The 22998-nt window shown below is 41.8% G+C and overlaps 1 protein-coding gene across 2 annotated transcripts in view; it reads right to left on the bottom strand.

Moving 5' to 3' along the window:
- The window catches only part of TBC1D14 (TBC1 domain family member 14), a 1472366-nt gene that overhangs the window by 1260972 nt on the left and 188396 nt on the right, over positions 1 to 22998 (bottom strand). For both annotated transcript variants that reach the window (XM_069632000.1, XM_069631998.1), the window contains exon 2: positions 6838 to 7540. In XM_069632000.1, the coding sequence (XP_069488101.1) occupies positions 6838 to 7523 (686 nt within the window). In that variant the 5' untranslated portion in view covers positions 7524 to 7540. The remainder of the gene's footprint in view (positions 1 to 6837; positions 7541 to 22998) is intronic.

Below are 22998 nucleotides of genomic sequence, written 5' to 3'. Positions count from 1 at the left end.
AAATGATTTATCTTTCTTATATTAAAATTATTTAATTTTACCTTGTTCCCAATGCATGCTCATGTTAAACCAGCTCCATTATAACCAGGTTTACAATTTAAATGCCTAATTTATGAAGACAACTTTATTCAAATAGTACATTAAATGTCCTCTTATTTTGTGTTAATTAAGTTGTCTATTTACTTTACTCACTATTAAAGTCATGTTTTTATTCATCACAAAAACTTCAAAACATGTATTGCTATTAGCACCATGTACCAACAGCACAACAGACCTCCTGAAGGGTAATTATCACTTAGGATAATGACCCTTCCCCAAGGTATTGCCCTCAGCTTCGATTCAGGCCATAACTTGGTGGTGGGACATTATTTCACGATAATGACCCTCGCTCAGTCTTTAATGATATACTATTCATCACAAAATCCATCATATGATCCATCAAAATAATCGCCCTAGTCTCAGCTCAGCCTTAAAACAAAATCTAAAATTGGTGGGGGAGGAGTGAAATCTCCTGGATTGTAGAAATGATAGCTGTTAAAATGAAGTTGCTGCCCAGATTATTCTGTTTCTTCCACACTCGCAATGAAATTCCTATTCGCAGATTAAGAAATTACAAAGAAAATTTTAAAAGAACATCTAAAAATATCCAAATTTGGACAAGTAAACCATCTACAACAGCGAAAAAAACAATGATGGTGTCAAGAACAAGGCAGCATAGCCCCAGTGAACCCCCCACACTCATTACATTTGCACTGGTTCACTTGATATTCAGTAAACTTTGGCTCGACATGGAACAGTAGTTTATATACATGGCATTAGAGAATAAACTCTGGCTTTCACCCAGAACAAGGTTTAAGAATACACAGCTTTTTGAAATTACAATAACAACTCTGGTACTATGAGAGAGCGGAAAGGAAGTTTGGTCTCATCTTTTGCATCCCCATTAGCTCCTACCTTGATAATCCTGAGTTCTCTCTGGGGTTAAAACCACAATGAATCTCATTGTGGAGGCATGAGGGGTTAGACGTTGGATATATCAAAGAGTAGTGAAAAAGGGTGGTGGGAGAGAAACCATAAAGTTTAAGTATTAGATATAGCAGATATAGCAGTAGGTTCACCTACACATTTGTTTATGTCTAACCAGGAGGAGGACGTTCACTCCAATTTCAGAAACACCTTGGAACAATGTATGGACAAAGGTGGCTAAACCTCTGTTTGTACTCAGATTAAGGACAATTACTATTAACTCTGTTTCAGGTGGGATTTCACTTTGTTCTTTTTGAGCAAAGTGCATCCAACACAGCTACCATTTTATTGGAAAGGTTTATAATTGAGAGGGACCTTGTTTCACATATGGAGGGTGTATTGTAAGATTCAGCCCTCTTGGGAGGAAATGCTCTTACTTGTTAGATGTATTAGCAATGTGGCACTCACTTTTGTCCCATTGCTTACACTTTTAGAAGGGATGAGGATGACATTTATTGTCTTGTACATCAAGTTAATAACACACTGTTTCATTGCTGCTAGTTTGGCTACAGGCCAACATTACAAGTATGTAGGTCCTCCCCTGTTATCAAGAAAGTAGGTGAAGCTCTGAAGATGTTTGCCTATGGATACAATAGTTACCATTGCAGCAAACACAAAGACAAAATATTTTAAGACATTGTCTTTATTTATTGACTGCATAATATCAAGGATTACACCAGCGTTCACTTTAGCCCTTCTCATCTGTATCAATTTTCTTTGAGCGATGGCAAGGGACGGTTAAGTCAAGAGCAAATATGATGGCATTTTTATGCTGGTCACTTGTCTCATGATGAATGCAGTGCACCAGATACGTTTTGGGAGTATTTTACTCCCTGTTTTGTTTTAAGATGGGAGTGAAATGATTTTTTTAGGGAGTAGAAAAGTAAGTACCATTCTCAATGGCAGTATTTTATAACTTAATAAAACATGTTTTAACTGGAAAATGGAAATATTATTTTAATATTTATTTGCTTGCACCAAGTTATTCATGCACGTTAAAAAATACATATTTATCTCTTCAGATTAGGCAGTAAGAATAGTTGATTCTTCCTACGATACTACGTGCACCACTGGTCCAAACCGAGCAATGCAATTGAGTGGTGAGAGCAGGGGAACAAGGGCCCATGTGTCCATTCCAAAGTCCCATGTGTCCATTCCATTTCCTTTTTTTTGTTGGGAGTTTTTTTACTCTCCATTTTTATTTTTGGGGAGTATTTGCCTATATTTAGGGAGTAAAAGTTGCTGATACTCCCATTATCTGTAAGACTGGATGCATGGTAATATGTACCATTATTAAATTTGATGGTCTGAAAAACCTCACCAAGATGTATTTGCCTTCTGCTTTTAAGAGACATGTCTATCAACGTATTGATCACCCACCACTGTTATTTTTCTTGATTATCTTCAATAACATTCTCAATAGAAAAAAGTGCAAAGTGTGTATAAGGAGTGCTTAGTACCGGACGCATTTGAAAATGTGTTCCTGTGTTATGAGATGCCAAGCAGATAGGAAGCGTAGCTGATGTCTTAAATTATGTCGAAGAGCCCAAGTAGTGCTAATCGGTTCTTTCTTGCTCTTAAATCCAAAGCAATAGCCCTCCTTTTTGAGCAGTTCTATTTGGCTTCTCAGTGACACAGATTTCTACTGCCAAGGTTTTAAGAATCGGAGACTAAGCATTGGTGCATCAATGATATGCAATGTTAAGAAGCCACTGCCACAAATCACCATTGTAGTAGAGTGCCAAGGTTTGCTTGGAGGTTGGAGTGCTGTGCCCATGCTCATGGTATCAAGACCTTAAGACTGTAGAGGAACAAAGGAGCAGTGTGAAGATCGGTAAAGAGGAAAGCTGGTGTCATTTCCAAAGACAGTACAGATACAGATGAGGGAGCCACTTTTATTTGTAGATTGGTTTCATTTAGACCCATTTAAGGAAGACCATAGCCGAGAATATGATTAAAGGGCAATTTTAATATGTTTATAATCAACTGAACTGTAAGTGTGACAGTTTCCAAAAGCAATTTGTAATTGAAAACAAGTAGTGTTTAGCTGCTTAATGGGCTTGAGATGTGCTCAAGCATAAACCTGATTTGTGGCAGCTTTTTGACCAGGTTTAACTTTAAATGTTTTCCACTACCAAGCTGCAAATAGTCATAAAGGGGTTTGAAAGCCTAAAGTCATAGTGGGATCCAGTCTAGACTATGTTGAAAACAAAAAAAAGGTATAGAAGCACTGATCTCTGGTCCACTACCATACGGAGAATGCTTAGTTAGATGTTAGACCCCATATAATTAATGTTATACAGATAGATGTCTAAACAAAGGCAAGTGAACAAATAACATATGAAACACATGAAACATTTACAGAAGCAGATGTGCAATATAAAGAACAAACGTGATCATTACATAAGAGTAAAATTACATTTAGCTACATTTACTGTTTGTGAAAAGTTGCAAATTGTACAATTTTTAATATTATGTAACGCATCTAGTCTAACATATTAAGCTACAAGCATTCTGTCTGCAATGTGAGAGAAACCTGAAGGTACTCTCACATCTACTCCCCGGTGATCTTCTGTTCAGGTGGCCAGGGAAGGGCCATCGCTTTTGGATCCCAAACCTGGGGATGGACGAGCGATGGGTGGGGAGGTGGCGATTAAATCACCTGGGTGAAGGGTCCTTGGGCATTAGTGAGAGGGTACCTGAAGGTGAGACGCGGTATCCCCCCTTTTCTAATACTGATCTAACCTACCCTCCATCGGTTTTCATGGGATATTGTCAATCTTATCCCATCTTTCCCTACAATTTCACACCAAGTACTGAGAAGAGGAAGAGGCAGCTAAGAGCAGTGCACACTTCTATTGTAGACACCACTCTAGGACTGGGACGAAGAAGAGGGGCCTGGAAGCATCCAGTACTGAAGATCAGGCATGTCACACTACCAGGCTTATACAGGCTCAGGCAATGGAGTCTTAACCCCTTCACATGCAGCCTGATTATGAACAAGAGTATAAAAGGTGGACCCCCAAAACCATGCAGCAAGAAGTGAAGGAGAGAGGAGGGAATCCACTGTGTTGAGCCAAGACAAGGAAGACAAAACACCAGCAATGTTCCAGGGAGACCTGCATGAGGGACTTTGCAGGACCGGGAGGTTTCACACTGGAAGGCAGGCAGCAGGCTCTGCCTTACAGCAGAGATGAGAAAAGATGTCCGCGCCCAAGCCCGGGTGCAGCTGGAGCTGCGGAAGCCACCGGGACCTGAGGGAACGCAGACCGCCTCTGGAGCAAAGCAGAGAGGCCAGTGTGTGCAATGATGCATGTCTGGCATCTGGCAGTCTGTTCCCCAGGCACGGAGAAGACAAGCAGGAGGAATTGAAGCTGCCGGGAGGAGCCGCAAAGAGCCGTAAGCGTCAGGGGACACTGGGGTAACCGGAGCGCTCTAAGGAGGCCTCGAATAAGTAACGGTCCTCGAGCACAAGCAAGTGCTAAGTACACTGAATACTGAGGTAAAAGAAAACTGCTATTTAAGTGAGCATAAAATAAATGTCACGTACATTGAATACCGAAATTGAAAGAAAACTGCTGCTCGAGTAAAAGTACAAGCTGTTGAATGGTGAATTAATATTTAAAGTGAAATCAACACATTGAATATCAACATTGTGAGCAGAGTTAAATTGTATGGAGAATTGAGCAAACACTTGAGCATTCTAATTACCAACATGAGAAAGCCATAACTCTGTATCAAGGCAAAGACTGATGCAAAATATTATTATATTAGACCAGGAGAGTATGATAGGTTATTCATAACGCGCTTAATACCGAGAGGTTTCTAAGCGCAGACCTGGGGATCGAACCTGTGTTGCTCCGTGTCGTCTTGCTTCCAAGGCGAGCGCATTGCCGCGGAGCTATCCTCCCGAGACAAGTGTGCCAAGTAAAAGCCCAAGGCAGAAGAGCCTGCGAGGGGCCCAATAGCTTTGGGGGGAGTTACTGTTGTGCGACCTGTGGTGGGTGGACTGTGCGGTCTGACAACTGCACCTAGACAAGGAAACCGTGAGTGGAGGACAAGAACTGTCACAAATGGCGAAACGAACCAGAAGGTGGGTCAAATGGACCCAGTGTTTTCTTTTGCAGAGGAAACCAGCATAGTTGCTATGTTGAAGTCTTGGGGAAGGGAATCCAAAGACCTCCTCTTTTCTTGAACTGTGGCCCATTTGAACTTGGAGAAGGTAATTGCAGAACTTTGTTGAACATTATTGAAATCTACCTCTATTGGAACTATACTGAACTTGGAAACCCGAGAAGAACTCGAGCTGAGAACAGCTTCACCTTTGCGTTTGACCACATAGTTTTGCTGAGAAGATTCCTACACCATGTTTAGTTATAGTTGTGAGGGCAAGCATAGGTTTTGGAACAGGCAGACCTATTTTGGACTTGTAAACACAGATGTTCCTTAGTTTCTTTAGGCAGGGAAAATCCTACTAAAGTATAGGGCAAGTTAGGCGTTGCACCATCCCGATAATAAGGTTTTGTTAGAAATACACCTCTGTTTGTGTAATCTCTCTTGATACCATGCCTGTCTCACACATGCTGGATGGTATTGTTAATAATGTAAGGTGTGTAAACAATAGTAATGATGCTCTGCATCACACCAATACAACTTGGTACAAAAAGCAGAAAGCCAACTATGTGTTAACAGCACTATATAAAAATCAACACCATGAAATAAGCCAAAATCTCTCTTCACAGAGGGTAATTTTGTTAGTAGGTCATTTACATTATGAAAAATGCTGCAGCTCTCCAAGTTGTTCAGATTAAACGACAGAGATATAATACATTGCATTGCATTCATTAAGCATCAAACGAACCATAATAGCAAGTAGGTTTTATTATTCAAGAAAGCCTCTCACTTATTAAAAGCACCAATACTCCAGTTTCAAAAATACAAGATGCAAACTTTTTTGCTCACCAGTGGGAGATAAACCCAGAGATTTTTACCACAATCACAGAAGGAAGTAATCTAATGATGCATAGATATCAAAGCTATTGGAACAAGAAGTAGAACATCTGGTTTCTTCTCTGCAGCCTCTCTCACCCAGTTGCACTCTTCCGATTTCCCACTTATTTACAAGCAAAATGAGCATCTGTATCTGACACTGGCTGCGTCTACTCAATTCAGAGATCTTTGTGAGAAGTGAGCCAGCAAGTACCAGGACCATGTTGTGTAGATCTGCTTAGTCGTAGATTCCCATCCAAATGACAAACTGCTTCTAGCAGCTTGAGGCGGAATTAACTCGAGTATTTACTCACATTTTGGTATATGTACACTGAGGGACTGAAAAAAGACACACAAACCTGTCCAAAGGCAAAGAACGAGAGAGGATTTATGAAATATAGAAAGGGAAAAATATCTGAATATGTCCCTATAGACCTTCAACACAGAATTCCCACATATCTGTAATTTTAAGTTAGCACTTGTAGTCTGCAAAGTCTCCATTTACTCTAAACAAGTGTTCAATGCTCCAATAGCCATAAGACCTCACGCAACTTGTCTTCTCCCATTAAATCTTCAAATCATATTCTCCACATGTCTTGTATTAGGGCCATAATAATCTTAGTGTTTTTAAAGATTGAAATGCAACAACCTAGTCGGGGAAACCCGGTACTGAAAACTATCGGGGAAGCTTGCCTTGCAGTCACATATGTTTTGGTTAATTTGTGCTGTCTTAATAGAGGATGTTGGCCGTTTCCCAAGCCGTTGACGCAGAGGTTTAGCACAATACAAACCCAACATGAATAAAAGCATAAAAAAACATACCTTGCAAAGAAGCTTGTAAATGGTCCTAAGATTTTCATTCTGCTTTCCAGATCTTGTGAGGAGTCTATATCATTGCTCTCCTTTGTAGAATTCAATGTAACATCTGAAAAATGTGCTTCGTCGCTCTCTAGAGTCACAATTGCACTGGAATTACTTGTAACCATGAAATCCACAATGTCCTCGTTGCTAATTGACAAGGTCGTTGACAGTTCTGTACTGAGGCTGGAGACACTACAAACTGAAATATCATCACTTCGGTTCCGTGTTCCGGAGGATGGACTGTATAATTTGACAGTGTCATACCCAGTTCGTGGAAAGGTTGAAGACTTTCGTACCCCATTTTCATACTCAGTGCTCATGGGAATTGTTGTAACACATGATGAAAGTGTGCTTTCACTCTGTAATGTTCTGTCCTCAACCACACCAATCTCGGGTGAATTGGGCTTTGTGGATACAATACTGCAGTGTACAGGCTCTGGGTTACCAATCTCAAGAGTTGGAATGCCAGAATCCACTGACTTGAGGCTGCTACGATCAGATTTGGCCCTATATTCTGGCAATGAGAGGGTTCTTGAACATTTCATATTCCTATTCTCTAAAGAGCGAATGTTGCTATCCAAACTGGCAGCTTGAACCATCTTCAAGCTCGATTTCTTAATATTGTTGGATGCATTAACTTCATTCATCTTGGACCAGGTTGCAACTAGAATTACACAAAGGGAAAATAGTTACATGTAGGCACATGGTAAGTGGACACAAATATTGCATGGATACCAAGTCGCAAACCTATGAAAGACAGAAGTGTCATGAAAATGGCCATATTTATTGTTAATTCATTGCCTTATTTAATGGAACTAGAGGAAAAGCCTAGTCAATAATCACACTGGGCTTTAAGTATCTGTTCACATGGTGGAAAATACATTCAGCAAAGATCCTTTAAGATTGCAAAGGTTTAAGAGAAAGGGGCCAACAAGGCAAAGCACACAAAATGTTTGCCTATGAAAATACTTATTGCAATCTAAAAGCATGCTATTGCTTGCCTGTAGACATTATGTTTGTAAGCTTGTGCTTCTGGGCCTTGAAAAGGTTAGATATTTAGAAACTTTATCTCCTTCCCCTTTCCTATGCCCAATCTGTGGGTATCGGATGCATGTTTTCCATTTGTGTCACTTTCAGGTCACATCAAAGAGGCAGCAGCCTCTCATAAATTGGCACACAGTGTATTCAGAATTTGCACACCATTAGCAACCCGTAGACGGGTCGCTAAAATCTAGCATTGCACCAAATTGCTGTGCATGCCCAACAGGAAGAGGAGTTATCTTGCAGCATACTGCATGATATGAGAGGGTGGCTTGTGTGAACTCAAAGGGGTTAATGGTAGATACAGATCAATTAAATTAGAATCAAACCATTGTAAATCACATCACAGAAGCTGCATGTTAAAATCTGCTCACGATACAAGACGATCAGTTTTCAATTGGGTCTGTCTGCCATCCTTGACCTCAACTGGCATTGTCCCAAAGTAAGACGCTTTTGTTCTCCATCTACCAAACCGATCTCATTTGACACTCGTCCATGTGGTCTTACCACAAATCAATCCAGGTTCACGATCACAGTAGTGTCCTCCAATGCCCCTCCACCCTCAATTCCTTCAAATGGTTGTATTCTTTAACTTCAAATTACAGACATCTTTAGATGCCCTTCTGGCCATCACTTTACTTGGTCAGGTACGGCTAAAGGACACCTTCAATTACATGGCCATGTTTCACATCCCATTCATAAAATAAAAGAGAAAGGAAAAATATTCACTCTATTCTAGTCTTCCAACAATCATCAATATTACTTCAGTACAACATCAACAATGACATGAATGTGATTAAAGAAGCATTGTTTTTTATCCTCTTTAGCATAAGCATGTCAGTTTCCGGTGTAGGTTAACATACATAATCCTCTTCTTTTCCCTAATTCCATGCATGTGAAAGGCATCCAGTTCTGTTATATTCTTGAATTCTGGTACTTGTTCTTTTTATTTTTTCCAATTTAAATTTGGGGCTACAAAATCACACTTACACACCTGTAATTGTTTTTGGTAGAAATACTTGACTCTCAGCATGGTGCAGCATAGTTCTCAGAGGTCTGATTTTTTAGGTCAGTTCCCTTCGACCTAGATGTGACCGGACTCGGTCTGAAGGGAGAATGAGGTTTGGCCTAATACCAACTCTAACCGAACTTTGATCTGAGCATCGCACTATGGATTCTGGCCCTTAAATTACTCTGGTGATCTATGGGTGTAACTCATAGCCAAAGCTAAAACCTAAAAAATTAGCACACCATAAAAGGGTTGACAAATACAAATCGGGATAGAGACCGGGCACGGCTTGGATTGCGGGGGTGGCGCCCTCACCCGGACAGTCATTAACAATTTCAATCATCCATGGAAGGGAAAATAGATGACTTAAGGATTTAACCACTACGACCGGAGAATAAAGATATTGTCATCTCTAGGCAGAAAAGATTAAGGTGGAGGACATTATTAGGAACATGAAGGAAAAGCTTTCAGACCCATCTAAGAAAACCAAACAGTTGCAAGACAGGGCACAGGAAGCGGAGCAGTACGTGTATAATTGGCCTTACATAATGGGTGAAGGGGTTTCACAAGGAAATGTATCCGAAGGACTTGTTCCAAAATGTAGTAGGACCCACAAGCAGAAATGCAAAGCATCCTCCTCAAGGTACACCAGCCAGAGTAGTGGTGGCGAAGTTGCTCAACATTGGGTATTGGTGAACAAACCTACAGGGAGCCAAGAAGAAAGGCAAAATATACAGCCACACATGTGTAGAGGTTCTTCCGGATTACTGAAGAATACTACAGAAGATGGGGCCGTCTTTTAAAGGATGCAAAAAAAGGCTGCGGTCACTTAACATAAAAGCATCCAGTGTTTCACGCTGCTAAATATAAGATCAAGATAGGTGGCAGAGCCCTTTTTCCCCCCAAACACTCGAGATGCTTTGTACCATCTTGACGGAGGCAGACATCACAACTCTCCCACCAGAGGACAAGTGGAGGGTCGAATTGCCTCCACCCCCCTCGAACTTTGACACACCAAATGTGTCTCCAGTGGGTGGGAGGCGTAGTCGGCAGAGGATAGAACTGAGCAGCAACAACAAGCCTGACAGAAACAGACCAAGACCTTGTACTTTGACATTATGTTTTTTTTTTTTTTTTTTGAGAGGAGTGATATATTCTCCGGGCATGACATACAATGTGTGTGTTCCCTGGACTAAGTACACAGAGTGGTGGCTTTTCGGGTTTTCCATTCCTTTTTCAATGCTCCAGAGACAGATGCTCAATGTTTAAAGAAGTGTAGAGTGATGGAGTTTAGGCCTGTTCTGGGATTCATAGTTTATTTGTTCTATGACAGTTTCTACTGAGGGATGTACAATTGCTGCTGTATACAATGGCAGGTTGGGCAGCAAAATAATTGGGTGTAGTTCTGCCTGCCGTACATGGAATGTTAAAGGACTAGGTAACACGATTAAAGGCGGAGTGGTCTTTCAATTCTTGAACCAATATATATAAACCTGAAATTCAGTTTATTTATTTAGCATTTGTAGAGCATGCCGAACCCGAGGGCATCTGGGCACTCGTTGCAGTACATACATGAAGTAGAGAATACAATAGTGGCAGCGTTAGCAAATGTGTCAAAGCTAGGCAGAATGCAGGGCAGTGCGATCTTTAAGTCTTGCTTGAAGAGCCAAGATTTAAGTCTTTAGAGGGAGGGATCTGATCTAAGGGACAGGTGGAGGGTATTCTACTGTTTGGCAGTCACGACTGGGAAGCTATGGCCCCCTGTATTTGCTTGTTTGAATTTGAAAGTGGTGAGGAGGTGCAAGGTAGTGGTCCGGGTAGGTCTGTTGGAACGAGGTTTGGCAAATTTGTCGGAGAGATATTTCGGGGCAGTGTTTGCTAAGCACTTACGATTGATGGACGGAGTTTTGAACCGGATGCAGTCTTGGACAGGCAGCCAGTGGGCATTCTGTCTGGCTGCTGAGATGTGCTCTTTTTTGGGATGTTCAATGCTGCTCTTAGGCTATTAGGTTTGAAAATGGTTTGAAGTATTGCATGCAGCATTCCAATATCTGTTGCATTGTAAACTTTTCTTACAATATTCATTGATAACGAATTGAATATGTTAGACTATTAGGCTGGAAATGGTTTGGAATTCCGCCCCAAGCACTTTAATTTTGTTGCACTTTTAATGTTTGCTGGTAATATCCATCCATAATTAATTGAATGTCTCATGAATGTATTGATTTGATATTGTGGCATTGTATGTATTAATACAATAAGACAATTTGCACTTACACAGGGACTCACTTAAGGTTCAGTCCCTCTTTTTTGAACAACAGTATATTCACATCACGCTGCGGGAAAGGAATATCAGATTGATTGGAGTTGAAGAGGATCCTGGAAATGAAAATCTGATCACAGTGATTACTGGTATTTTTAGAGACTGCTTTGGTTTGGTTTCCATAAAAGAGGAAGATGTTGATCATGTCTACCGGATAGGTAAGCAACCCGGCTCTAAACCCAGACACAGCATGGTGGTCTTTGTTTTGGCAAGGAAGAAGGAGAGTGTATTACTTGCAGCTAGGGCGAAGGGTCCTGCCTCCTACAAAGGGAAACCTTTATTTGTGTATCCAGATTACCCCAAGGAGATCATGGCTGCTAGGAAGAACTTCAAGGGTGTGAAAGATTTGGCTAAAACCCTGAAGGTGAAGACCTTATTGAATAAATATAACTCCATGACTCTTGTGCTACCAGAAGGGGAAAAGGTTACATCTGATCCGAAAGAGGCCTTTTTATGGCTTGAAGCACTTAAAGAGGCATGTACTACGATTGCAGACTGACATCAATATATGGAATAAATATAAATTTACTTAGGAATCGCCTGTTTTTGACATTTTTACATTGAATTGTTGCACAGAAAATGGCGCTGCGAGCAAATTGCAGTTAAACGTTTTTGTTTTGTTTTCATTCTGAGGTTGGAATGCTGCTTTATCCTTGTGGAATGCATAGTGTGGCGAATTCATGGAGAAAAGGACCTCACCTGTGTACGAGGGCCGTATTACGTGCTGGGTCACGTGTCCTTGTCCGTGAAAGTGATCTAGGAGTTGCAGCGGATTGACCGTCTGGATGGTGCAGTGATGACCGTGGTAGGGGAAGCGGATTATGGCCGGCTATAAATCCTCCCGTATGATTTCAGCCTCTCGAGGCGAGACTGCATCCTTTCATCGGCAGGCTTCGGCCCTTGCAGGTCTGTTGGCAGGCCATGCCCCCACTCTTTACACTCCGCTTTGTGACAGCAGCGGGGACGTCTGGGGGTGGGTCTTGTTGGTGTTGTCCTTCACATGGAGCCTGATATGAACAACTATGACGGTAAAGTGACAGAGATGGTGCAGCCTGCTTTATGATGTTTGTTTGTTCAGCTCTTTTGCTGCTTCTGTATAATGGCTGCGATGTGAGGGATGGATTGGACCCCGTTGCTGGCTCCGCCCCCGCAAAGGTGAGGGCCGGAATATGCTTCACAATCCTATATTCATGCGGTTTTGACTGCTTATGATATATTTACATTTCTGTTGCCCGTGTAAATGGTCCTGTCTTAGACTCCTGTCGCTGCATTACCGAGGGAGACCCTGTCACATGTGACTTGCTGGAGAAGAATCCCATCATGGAGTTGTTATCGTGCAGTCTGTTTTTCCACGTTAGCTATAATTCATGTTATGCTGCAACACCAACCTCATGGCTTTAAATGTTTTTTGTTCAACTTTTACTGTTTTTCATTTGCATGATCTTCCTTTTATTGTTTGGATGTGTATGCCAATCTCGCCTTTGTGGGGGTTGCATTTAACAACATCAGATGGAGGGGTTTGGTTTTTAATCCTTCAACTCACATAATGGCTCTGACTTGGCTTCATGTCTGCTATCATTGCGTTCTTGTGAATAATATGCTACATATAACGTGCTGGAGAAGGATCCCACCAAGACTGGGACTGTTACACCATGGGGCTGAGTATTATTTGTTTTATACTGCAATGGCAATTTGTTCAACTGTTACGGTTTTTCATTTGTTTGTTTTTCTTATTATTGGCTGCCCTTTCTGCCGATAACATCTGTTGAGGGAGTGGCGCGATGATTTTTTTTTTTCTCCTGCAACTCCTTGTGTAGAAGGGCAGTTGTACTGATAGTGTATTGTATAATCTAAAATGGATCTTGTGGTTTGTTCATGTCACTTTAGATATGATTAGTGTTGCTGGCTTTTAAGGAGTATGGTTGAGATGTAATTTGATATGTAATTGTTCATTTGGACCTGTTTGCATCACTACTGGGTGGGATTAGGGAAAATATGGACGTGATATAGGTTAGTTTATGTTGCCAAGTGTCTTTGTTGCTTGGCTTATGGTAATACATAGGTCCTACATAATTTGGTGTTTCTGGTTGGGAATGAATTGTTTGGATTCTAATATGTGATTGGGAGGGGTACCGGGTGTTGGTCTGGGGTTTGTTAGTTCTTGATGACGTTGGATTCATACTTCTGTTGTTGGGAGCGGGGTTAGGTTTTTGATTCTTTTAGGAGCAGAATTTTTGATCTAGTTTTTTTTTTGTCTTTTTATTGTCTCTGCAATGCCGTCTGGGAGGGGAGACCTGTTGTCCGTTTCCTCTTGGAATGTAAATGGTCTTAACAATCCGATGAAACGGCAAACGATTTTTAACATTTTGAATGATATGCACAGTGATGTTTATTTCCTTCAAGAGACTCATTTGTTGTTAGATGAAGTTAATATGTTGCGTAAACGGTGGATTGGGGAATTTTTTGTTTCGTGTTACTCTTCTAGGAGTAGAGGGGTTGCTATCTTGGTGCGGAAAAACACCCCAATTAAAGTCTTAAGTTCACGCTCAGATGATGAGGGTAGGGTCATTGCACTTTTGGTGGATGTTCAGGGGGTTCAAACTATTCTTTGCAATGTTTATGCTCCCTCAGTGGATGATGGTTCGTTCTTTGGAAAAGTTGCTCAGATGTTGCAGGATTTGAGTTCCCGGAATGTTATCTTCGGGGGAGATTTTAAATTTGGTTATGGATAATGCCAAGGATCGTAGTGGACCCTGTGCTAATCAGAGAAGGGACCCGACATATTGTTCTTTCCGCTCACTTATATCTGAATTTGCCTTGGAAGATTGTTGGAGATTACATCATTCTGATTTTAGAGAATATACCTTTTATTCTGGTTCTCATGGTTCACACTCTCGTATAGATATGTTTCTCACGGCTGGCTCAGCAACCTCGAACCTGGAAAGTTGTGAGATTGGTTGTATTGCTGTTACGGATCATGCACCTGTGTTTCTGAATGTGGGTCTGAAGTTTGATACTTGCAGATCATCTTGTTGGCGAATGAACACCTCAATTCTTCAGGATGAGACGATTGTGGAAAAAATCTGATCCGAGGCAGAACATTTTGTGGTGGAAAATAGGACAGATGGGATTAGAGTTGGGACAGTCTGGGAGGCATTTAAATGTACAATGCGGGGTCTGATCCTGGGTTTGTCCAGTAGCAGGAGGAAAAGGTTGGAGAGGAAAAGTTTGGACTTTGAACAACGTATTAAGCTGTTCTCAACTGATTTGTTCATTGACTCTGCTAACCTGGAAAAGAGGAGAACACTTCGGAAAATGCAGAGAGAGTTAAATGAGACTTTGAGAGTGAGATCTAAGAAGGATCTGTTCAGGCTTAAATGGTGAGAAATGCGACCGCTGGCTTGCCTACAGATTAAGACAACAGCAATTAGAGGGGTCTATCACATCTATTAAAAGAGAGAATGGTCTGGTGACTTTTGATCCAAAACTGATTAATGAGACGTTTAAGGAATATTAAATGAAGCTGTATCAGAATGAGTTGGGTGTCAGTGGTTTGGATGAGTCATTTCTGGATGGTTTCACTCTAGATTCCTAGAGAGAATGATTTGGAGAAAGCTATGTTGGGTGAAGATGTGACTGGATAAACTGAGGTCTCCTATTGGGAAACTAAACTCTAGCAAGTCTCCTGGTCCTGACGGTCTGCCTGCTGAATTTTATAAAATCTTGCCCGATTCAGCGGTGGAACTGTTGCGGGATGTGTACTTGGAGTCCAGGGTGGGTGGTCGTCTTCCTGCTTCTACCAGTCATGCCACTATATCGGTTTTTCTTAAGAAGGATAAGGATGGCAGCTTGACTTCCAACTATCATCTGATCAGTTTAATTAATACGGATAACAAGATATTGGTGAAATTATTGGCCGTGCGTTTACAGACTTTACTTGTGAAACTGGTGCACACTGATCAATCAGGTTTCGTTCACGGCCGGAGAACATCTAGTAATATCAGGAACTTGTTGCTGTTGATGACACATGCACAGGATTTGGAAGATGATGTGGCCGTGTTTTCTTTAGACGCAGAGAAAGCGTTTGATCGCGTTGATTGGAATTATCTTTTTTCAGTATTGCGTGCTATGAATTTGGCAGAGGAATTTATTTCATGGGTTGCCCTGCTGTATGCTTGTCCGACGGCCACTGTCAGAACTAATGGACAATTATCAGACTCTTTTGTACTGCAGAGGGGTACAAGACAGGGATGCCCTTTGTCCTCTCTGATATTTGTTTTGGCCATGGAACCATTGGCGATTGCCTTGAGGTGCGATCTGGGAATACAGGGCCTGACCTTTCATGGTGCCGATCAAAAATTGTGGTTTTATGCAGATGATCTGCTATTATTATTGCGGAATTTGACAGTGTCCCTTCCGGCCTTATTGGATGTTTTAGATTTCATGCGGTGGCAGGATTTAAGGTCAATTGGTCTAAATCCGAGGTGTTGCCGATTTCAGGATACTGTGATAAGAATTTGATTACTGGACTTGGGTTTCAGTGGTGTGAAAGGAAACTAAAATATTTGGGTATATGGCTGACCCCGCTGGTGGATGAGATGGTTGTGGTGAACATGAGTGAAGTATGTAGTGATTTGAAAATGAGCATTAGGAGATGGTCTTTGCTTCAATTGTCTCTCTGGGGCAAGGTGAACGCTGTAAAAATGAATGCAGCTCCGAAAATTAATTACATTCTGGGTATGCTTCCGGTGAAAATTGGTCAACTCTATTGGAAGAAAATTGATGGTTTGTTGCAGTCCTTTCTATGGGATAATAAGCCGCCACGGCTCCAATTATGGAAACGTCAGTTACATGTGGAAAAGGGGGGGGCTAGGAGTACCGAACTTCAAAGCATATCATTTAGCTTTTTCCAGTCATTTCATTGTAGCCTTTTTGGTAGATCCACCTGATAAATGGGTAATTGCTGAGGCGAGTTTGTTAGGCCCGCTCCCACTTAGGGCGATTCTCACGGCAACAAACAAATTGTGTAGAAAGTCGCCTTTGACAGTATTTTTGAGAGAAACGTGGAGACATACATGAATTGCTAGGATCGGTTGCTTTGAAAACCACTCATACATCCATTTGGTTGAATCCGTTGATTTCTGTTGGAGGTAAGTCTTTATTCTGGCCAGACTGGTGTCTGGGTGGAGTTTTCTGGATTGATGATGTCTTTGTGGATGGTGAGTGGATTGGGGAGCGAGAGTTGCGAGCGAAATTCAACATTCACAATTTCCGAACTGAGGATTTCAGAAAACTGAAAAGGTACATATGTGATGTAGCGGAGCAAGGGAGTGCAATGGTGAATCTCTTTCTTAAGGAAAGGGAGCCAGGTGGTTGTTCGATTGCTAGCAAGATATACAATTGTATTGTGTCTGCATATAAGGAGAATTCTGACTTGAGAGAGGAATGGGGAAGGAGATTGGGGCGTGACATTTTGCCCGAGATGTGTTTGGCGATGTGTGCAAATGTTAAACTTTCTGCTATTAATTTGGAGGAACGATCGAGACAAATAAAGATCCTCAATAGAGTGTTTTGGAGTCCGGAACGTGTGTTCAAGAGGGGGATGGTGGATTCGGATGAATGCTGGTGTTGTGGAAATGGAATGGAAAGTTTGGAACATCTACTATGGGAATGTGTGCGTGTACGGGGATTTTGGCACGATGTTTGTTGTGTCCGTTTGCGTGTTTTGAACCTGGATGTTGAATTGGATTTCACGACGATGATTTTGGGAGGTGGCGAGTTGCTGGAGGATCTCTACATTTCGCGGAAAAAGTTTCTGCTGCGTGGTGCTAGTTTGGGCAAGAAGTTGGTTTTGAGGGGCTGGAAAACACGGATTGCACCAGCTGTTGAGGATTGGATTGAGGGGATGTCTGGTCTTGCATCTATGGAAAGGGTAATTTATAAGAGACAAGGGAAGTTAAGATTGCATGGAATGATTTGGGATGACTTTCTGAGTATATACTAGTTCTTTGCTGGTTATGCGTTTATAATATTCTGCGTGTACTTCACTGTTTTGTATTAATTGTATTGATTGACTTGCTTGTTAATCTTTGTGTAAAATCTTCTAAATAAATAATTTTAAAAAAAACAAACATCACGCTGTTCTTACCCCTAACTGCAGTGGGGGTTAGTTGGATAAATATAAAAGGAATAAAATAGTTTCATTACCACAATCTATATATCGGAATGAGAACTACAGTCATCAAGAATCTTTTGAGACATGCACTTTATTTCTCTGTATTAAATTTGATCTGTGAATTTATATGTACTTTTACTATGAATTATGTGTCACTAAATATGTTTTTGATATGTGATCAATAAAATATGTTATTTGTATATCTTCCTTGACCTGGCCTATCCCCCTCCTTGGTCCATATAATTGAAGTTGAACCAACCTTTTGACTTCATAGTCATTTTTTACATGTGACCCACTCTCTTTTTACTTGGTTCTCTATTGCTCCCCGGGTCCACGCTGTAGGTGTTGTCCATCCTTGGTTTTACAATGCTGCTCCTAGGACATGGTTTTGGATAACTTATTTTTATACTGCCTGTGGAGGAGCCTGCGAAGAGGGTGTTGCAGTCATCTAGTCAGGAAATACACCTTATGTGAAATTAATGAAGGTTCTTGAGCAGGGTACGTTATAAGAGAACGTATCATGCAGGCTTTTCCAAGGGCTTCAGTGGTACTCTGATTATGCTGAAGAAATACTTTGCCTTGAAAGTCACTAAAGTTGAAAGGGAACTGAGGGGCAGGTATGTACTGATCGTAGGGGAACGGATCAGAGAAATACATGGGATTGTGAGTGTTCATGGCAAACACTAGCGACTAGGTAAGTGCTGCAAGACGTTCAGGTTTTACTGTAAACTGCAGTTGATTGGTGGATAATTGGCAGGAACTTCAACAATGTGATGGACAATCATATTGATCGATAGAAAGGGCGTAGGGTATGTTGAGGAGTCAGGCAAAGGCGAATGATTTTATGCAGGCAATATGATTGGTGGACAGTTGGAGATGTATCCATCCATCTCAAAATTGTTTCTCTTTCTATTCAGGGGCACACCATTCCCTATTGAGACTCAACTACTTCCTTGTTCCGCAGAGAGGAAACTATAAGATTCCGGAGAGAGAATTGCATCTGAGAGGAAACTGACCACTTCCCTTTGCTGATGCAAATTAGGCATAGGCCACCCCAGGCCAGCGGTGCATGGAAACTTAACGTGTACCATTTGGGGTCCAAGGATATGATGGATGCCTTAGAGAACCACATAATATTTTGAAATGAATAATGCCTCAGTGGCTGATGGTAAGGTCCTATAGGAGTCATACAAAAAAGATGAGCAGCAGGATAATCTTAACTAAAGTCTGTAGAAAGACTCTGGCGACTAGAGAAATTGAGGATAATCTTAGAAATTGGAGGGCTACATTCTGGTTAACAACCTCTCAACCCATTGGGAAGACAGGAGCAAGGAATATTAACTGTTCAAAGTCCAGTGGCTGCCTGGGTAAAGCCTGACTAACAAAAGAGGGTTGTGTGAGGGCCAACGTGCTTCACCCTGGTTGGGGAGATGAAGTGATGTGCAGGTAAATTGGACAGCAGGGTGGGCACAGTACGAGAGAGGCCAAAGAGAAGAGCGAGGGAGGAACGTAGCGCACACACCAGAAACATAGGAGTGTGGCCTTCAGGTTGCAGCCTTCCACAATGCGATTTGGAATAGGTCCACAACATCTTATCAGTTTTATGGATTCAAGTAAAAACATACTGGGAAAAGAGGGCCATCGTCTCTGAGTCAGGAGACCAGCCAGGACTAAAGTTTGCCTGGTTGGAAAGAAGGGAAGAGAGATCCAGGCAAGTACAAAGTATTGGTCTAAAAGACAGTTTTGCAGTCATTGAGCAGTTGGCAACTACAAAGGTTTTTGCCCGGTAATACCAGAAATGATTATACTATTGTTATGTTAGTTATGTTAAGGACATTTGTAGAGTGCACGGTCGCCCATAGGCATTGTGGCGCTGGAGAGAAAGAATGGTCACCCACTGAACAGTACAACTTAGCCAAGATTATCAACAGCTCAGAACAGGTGAGTTTTTAATGCTTTCCAAAAGGCAAGATGGTTTGACAACAATTTCATAGAAAGTGGAAGAGTATTCCACAATTGTGCAGCTGCAATCGAAAAGGCTCTCCCACGACCCTATTGAGGCGAAAAGAGGGCACACGCAGCATGCCTGACACCGCTGACCGCAGGGGGGGGATTCGGAACATAGCGTTCAAACTTGGCGCACAAGTACTCTGCTCCCTGATCTTGTAAAGCACGATGAACAATGCAAAGAGCTTTAAACTGGATGTGCTGGGCCACTGGGAGCCAGTGAAGGGAACAAAGTACCGGGGTTATATGGGACCCATAGGGAGTACCGTTGCCACCCTGGCTGCCAGATTCTGGAGACGTTATTATCAGCCTACCAACCCTTTGGGCTGCGCCAAGTAAAGAGTTGCAATAGACCAGCCTACTCAGAATCATAGCAGCCACCACTGGGGGGCATAGCATTGTTGGAATTAGATGGAGCACCTTTCTTAAGATCTTCAATTGAAAATGCCACATCCGACATACCGCAGATACCTGGGCAGCCATAGACAAATTGGCCGACATAATTACCCCAAGATGTTTTACCTTAATCGAAGGCCAGAAAGAAACAATCCAAAGTGTGCTAACAGGAGAGGTGCCCACCACCAATACCTCAGTTTTGTCCCCATTCAGTTTCAACCAGTTGTGTCCCATCACTCACCCACGGCTGTCAGGTACTTCTGCAGGCACGCTGACACCTCAGACTGCTCCAGATCGAGTCGGATCAGCAACTGGGTATCGTCAGCGTACGAATAGCATCTGATGCCAAGGAGCGAATAAGTCGCAACAACAGAAAGATATAAATGATGAAAAGAATGGGGGACATAGCAGAACCCTGGGGGACACCACAGCTAAGGTGACAGGGCTTGTACTCACTGGGGCTTGGTTTTGAGGTTTTCTTAGTGAACCTGGAACTGCATGCAGATATCAATGGAAGCAGTTGGGGAGGGAATCTCAGATTTACAAACATGGAAGCCCTAATGTTGTGCTCTAGCACCTTTAAGCGTCTAAGGTGTTAGATGGAATTGCCAATAATGATCTCAGACCCAAATAACCGGACAGACTCAAAGAATATGGCAAAGTACTACTTTATTATCAGCATAAAATAAGGTAGGGCAAAATGGCGAATATCAGGCAGTAATTCACACACAAATGTGATCATACAAAGGTTTTATATCATGTGTGCGTCATTTATGACATCCTCCTACATCGCAAACTAAAACCTATTAAAGGGAGGGAATGTTAGGGGAACATATGTACCTATAGTATACATACGTGTTAATAACTTCATTGGCTGCCCTTACCTGGTGGGCACGCCTCAAACGAACTCTGAAATACACATAATACTGATTATACTAGAAGAAATGGCAGCGGTCTCTGCAACATTGTAGGACATGTTGCTACATAGACTCTGATTGGTTTGCATGCTTTCCCAACCTTGGACTTTTGGCTTGCAAGCAAAACAAAACTTGGGTACTGCAAGCAACGTCAGACTACTCCCCACTTTCCCAATTAGTCCATCGTCTCATCAGTCAGGCCTCAAACCAAGGCTTCTCCTTTGTAGTTGACCTCAAAGCCTGCTCTCTGTTCTGGGACATTGAAGGGCGTGAAGGCACATTATTATCTTTGTATGGGCTTAATGAAAACTCCTTGTTTTCAGTTTCTGAATCACATGTTAGGAGACCACAAATTTGTCCATCTCGACCTTCTATTCACTGCTATTTGATTCAATTGAGCTCGGTAGCATTACACTTCTCAGCCTCTGTCTGGAGACTTGCCCACTACATCTTACATAGGCTTTCTGCAAGAGAAATATATGTCTTACATAAATGGCTTCTCCTTTTGACTCCACTTGTGCCTTGCAATTATTCTTTGAAATAGCATCCTCGATCCCAAGTCAATCGACTCCTCTTTATTCCTCACACAAAGCTGTTTTTCCAGCGTCTCCCGACTACGCAGCCCTGGTCTGTCTGCGAGATAGATTGAATGTTTTTAATATGAGTCTGACATCCATATTTTCATCATAGCCGCTCTAGCCATGTTATGCTTTCCTCTGCAGCAAGCTTCTATGTGCCTTATCTACCTTGCATTTCTGCGTATATCTATCAGCAGGTTACTTTATCTTCTTTGCATATATGATTTCTTCATATTCAGTTACATGTTTCTCTTGTTACTTCAGTTACATCTTTATTCTTTGAGTATTTGCATATAGTTTCAGTGAGTCTCAGGATCCCTCCTCTACAACGTCACTCTGCTCTTGTCAGATTTCACTTATAGGTCTATGATGTCCAATGGTGTGTGCACACATCCTTCCACCCTCTCAGTGCGAGGGTACATTCGATACGGTTGTCTGAGTGCATAACGTGTCTCATATACTCTATGCAGTATTGGGATGATACCTGGTGTCCCACATAGGGCTCTTCTCCTACTGTTCCAGTACGACGGAGGTGAGGGGCGGGAGCTAGGGATAACATGTCCATCTGCTCCTCTACAATGTAGTCCCAATAGAACTAGGCAAAAACATTAATACTCTGATATAAAATATGTTTGACTAGACGTGAAGTTGTGAAATTGGCACCAAACCTGAAGCATGCCACTATTGTTGTGGTTATCCCAGGGAAGACAAAGCCCAAACTAACTTGTTTGTAGGCCATTACACCGAACGGGCAAGCGAAAATCCACGCCCAGTTACTTGCTACACTCATCTCCAAGATTATTTTGAATTCTGGTACGCCTGGACCAATGGGGGCTTTATGCCTATATAAACCCTTAGATAGAGCTACTCTGATCACTGATCAGATGGACGTGATGGTTATATACTCAGAAGGATTTTGATTCCATCTACTTGCCATATTTCAGGGTGAATAGGAAAAAGATATGGTTAGATTCCATAACAGTGGGACTATGTATGGCTAGTGTTTGTATCAGTTCTTTCGCGCTGTTTTGCTGTACACAACTGAATTTCTGGTTTGTATTTCGTTTCAAGAATTGCAAGATGTGGCGTGTTAGAAGGTGGACACAGATTCGGATAAGCCATTTCAGTATGATGTTTATTAAAGAAAAGGAAAACGGCCTTTCTTTCCATATGTTATACAGGGGCCCTAGCTAACAAAACTAAGGTAGTCATTAATGAAGGTCTTAACAGAATCGGTCCTCCTTCCAAACTAAGTCTTACTGACCCTACCACTAACAACTAAAGTCAGGAGAATGGCTCCCTTCTCCTGGGGTTTTTGCTTCTTGCAAAGTTCAATTTCATTAACTGATTTTCAGATAGTCTCTAGTTCATTCAACACTTTCCTTTGGTTTCCTTTCTCCTTGCTGGTTACTTTTTATGGTTTTATTATTCTCCTCTTGTGTCTCTGTACAGATAGTGGTTCTTCTCTCTTCCTGTGGGAAAGTTATCCAAGGTTTATAAATCACAATATCTATACTTTGACGGGGACAAGTATGATTGGTCCCATAACGATTCTCATTTGCTCCTTTGGGTTTAAGTACCACATTACTTTTTCTTGGAATGGGACGAGTAGGATTGGTCCCATAACGATTCCCATTCACTGCTCTGGGTTTAAATAACGCAGTCAGTTTACTTTA

The sequence above is a fragment of the Ambystoma mexicanum genome, chromosome 6q (genome assembly GCF_040938575.1).
Source record: "Ambystoma mexicanum isolate Mex_15411 chromosome 6q, UKY_AmexF1_1, whole genome shotgun sequence".
Classification (NCBI taxonomy): Eukaryota; Metazoa; Chordata; class Amphibia; order Caudata; family Ambystomatidae; genus Ambystoma; species Ambystoma mexicanum.
Note: the sequence above shows the minus strand (reverse complement) of the source record. Positions and strands in the feature narration are given on the sequence as shown.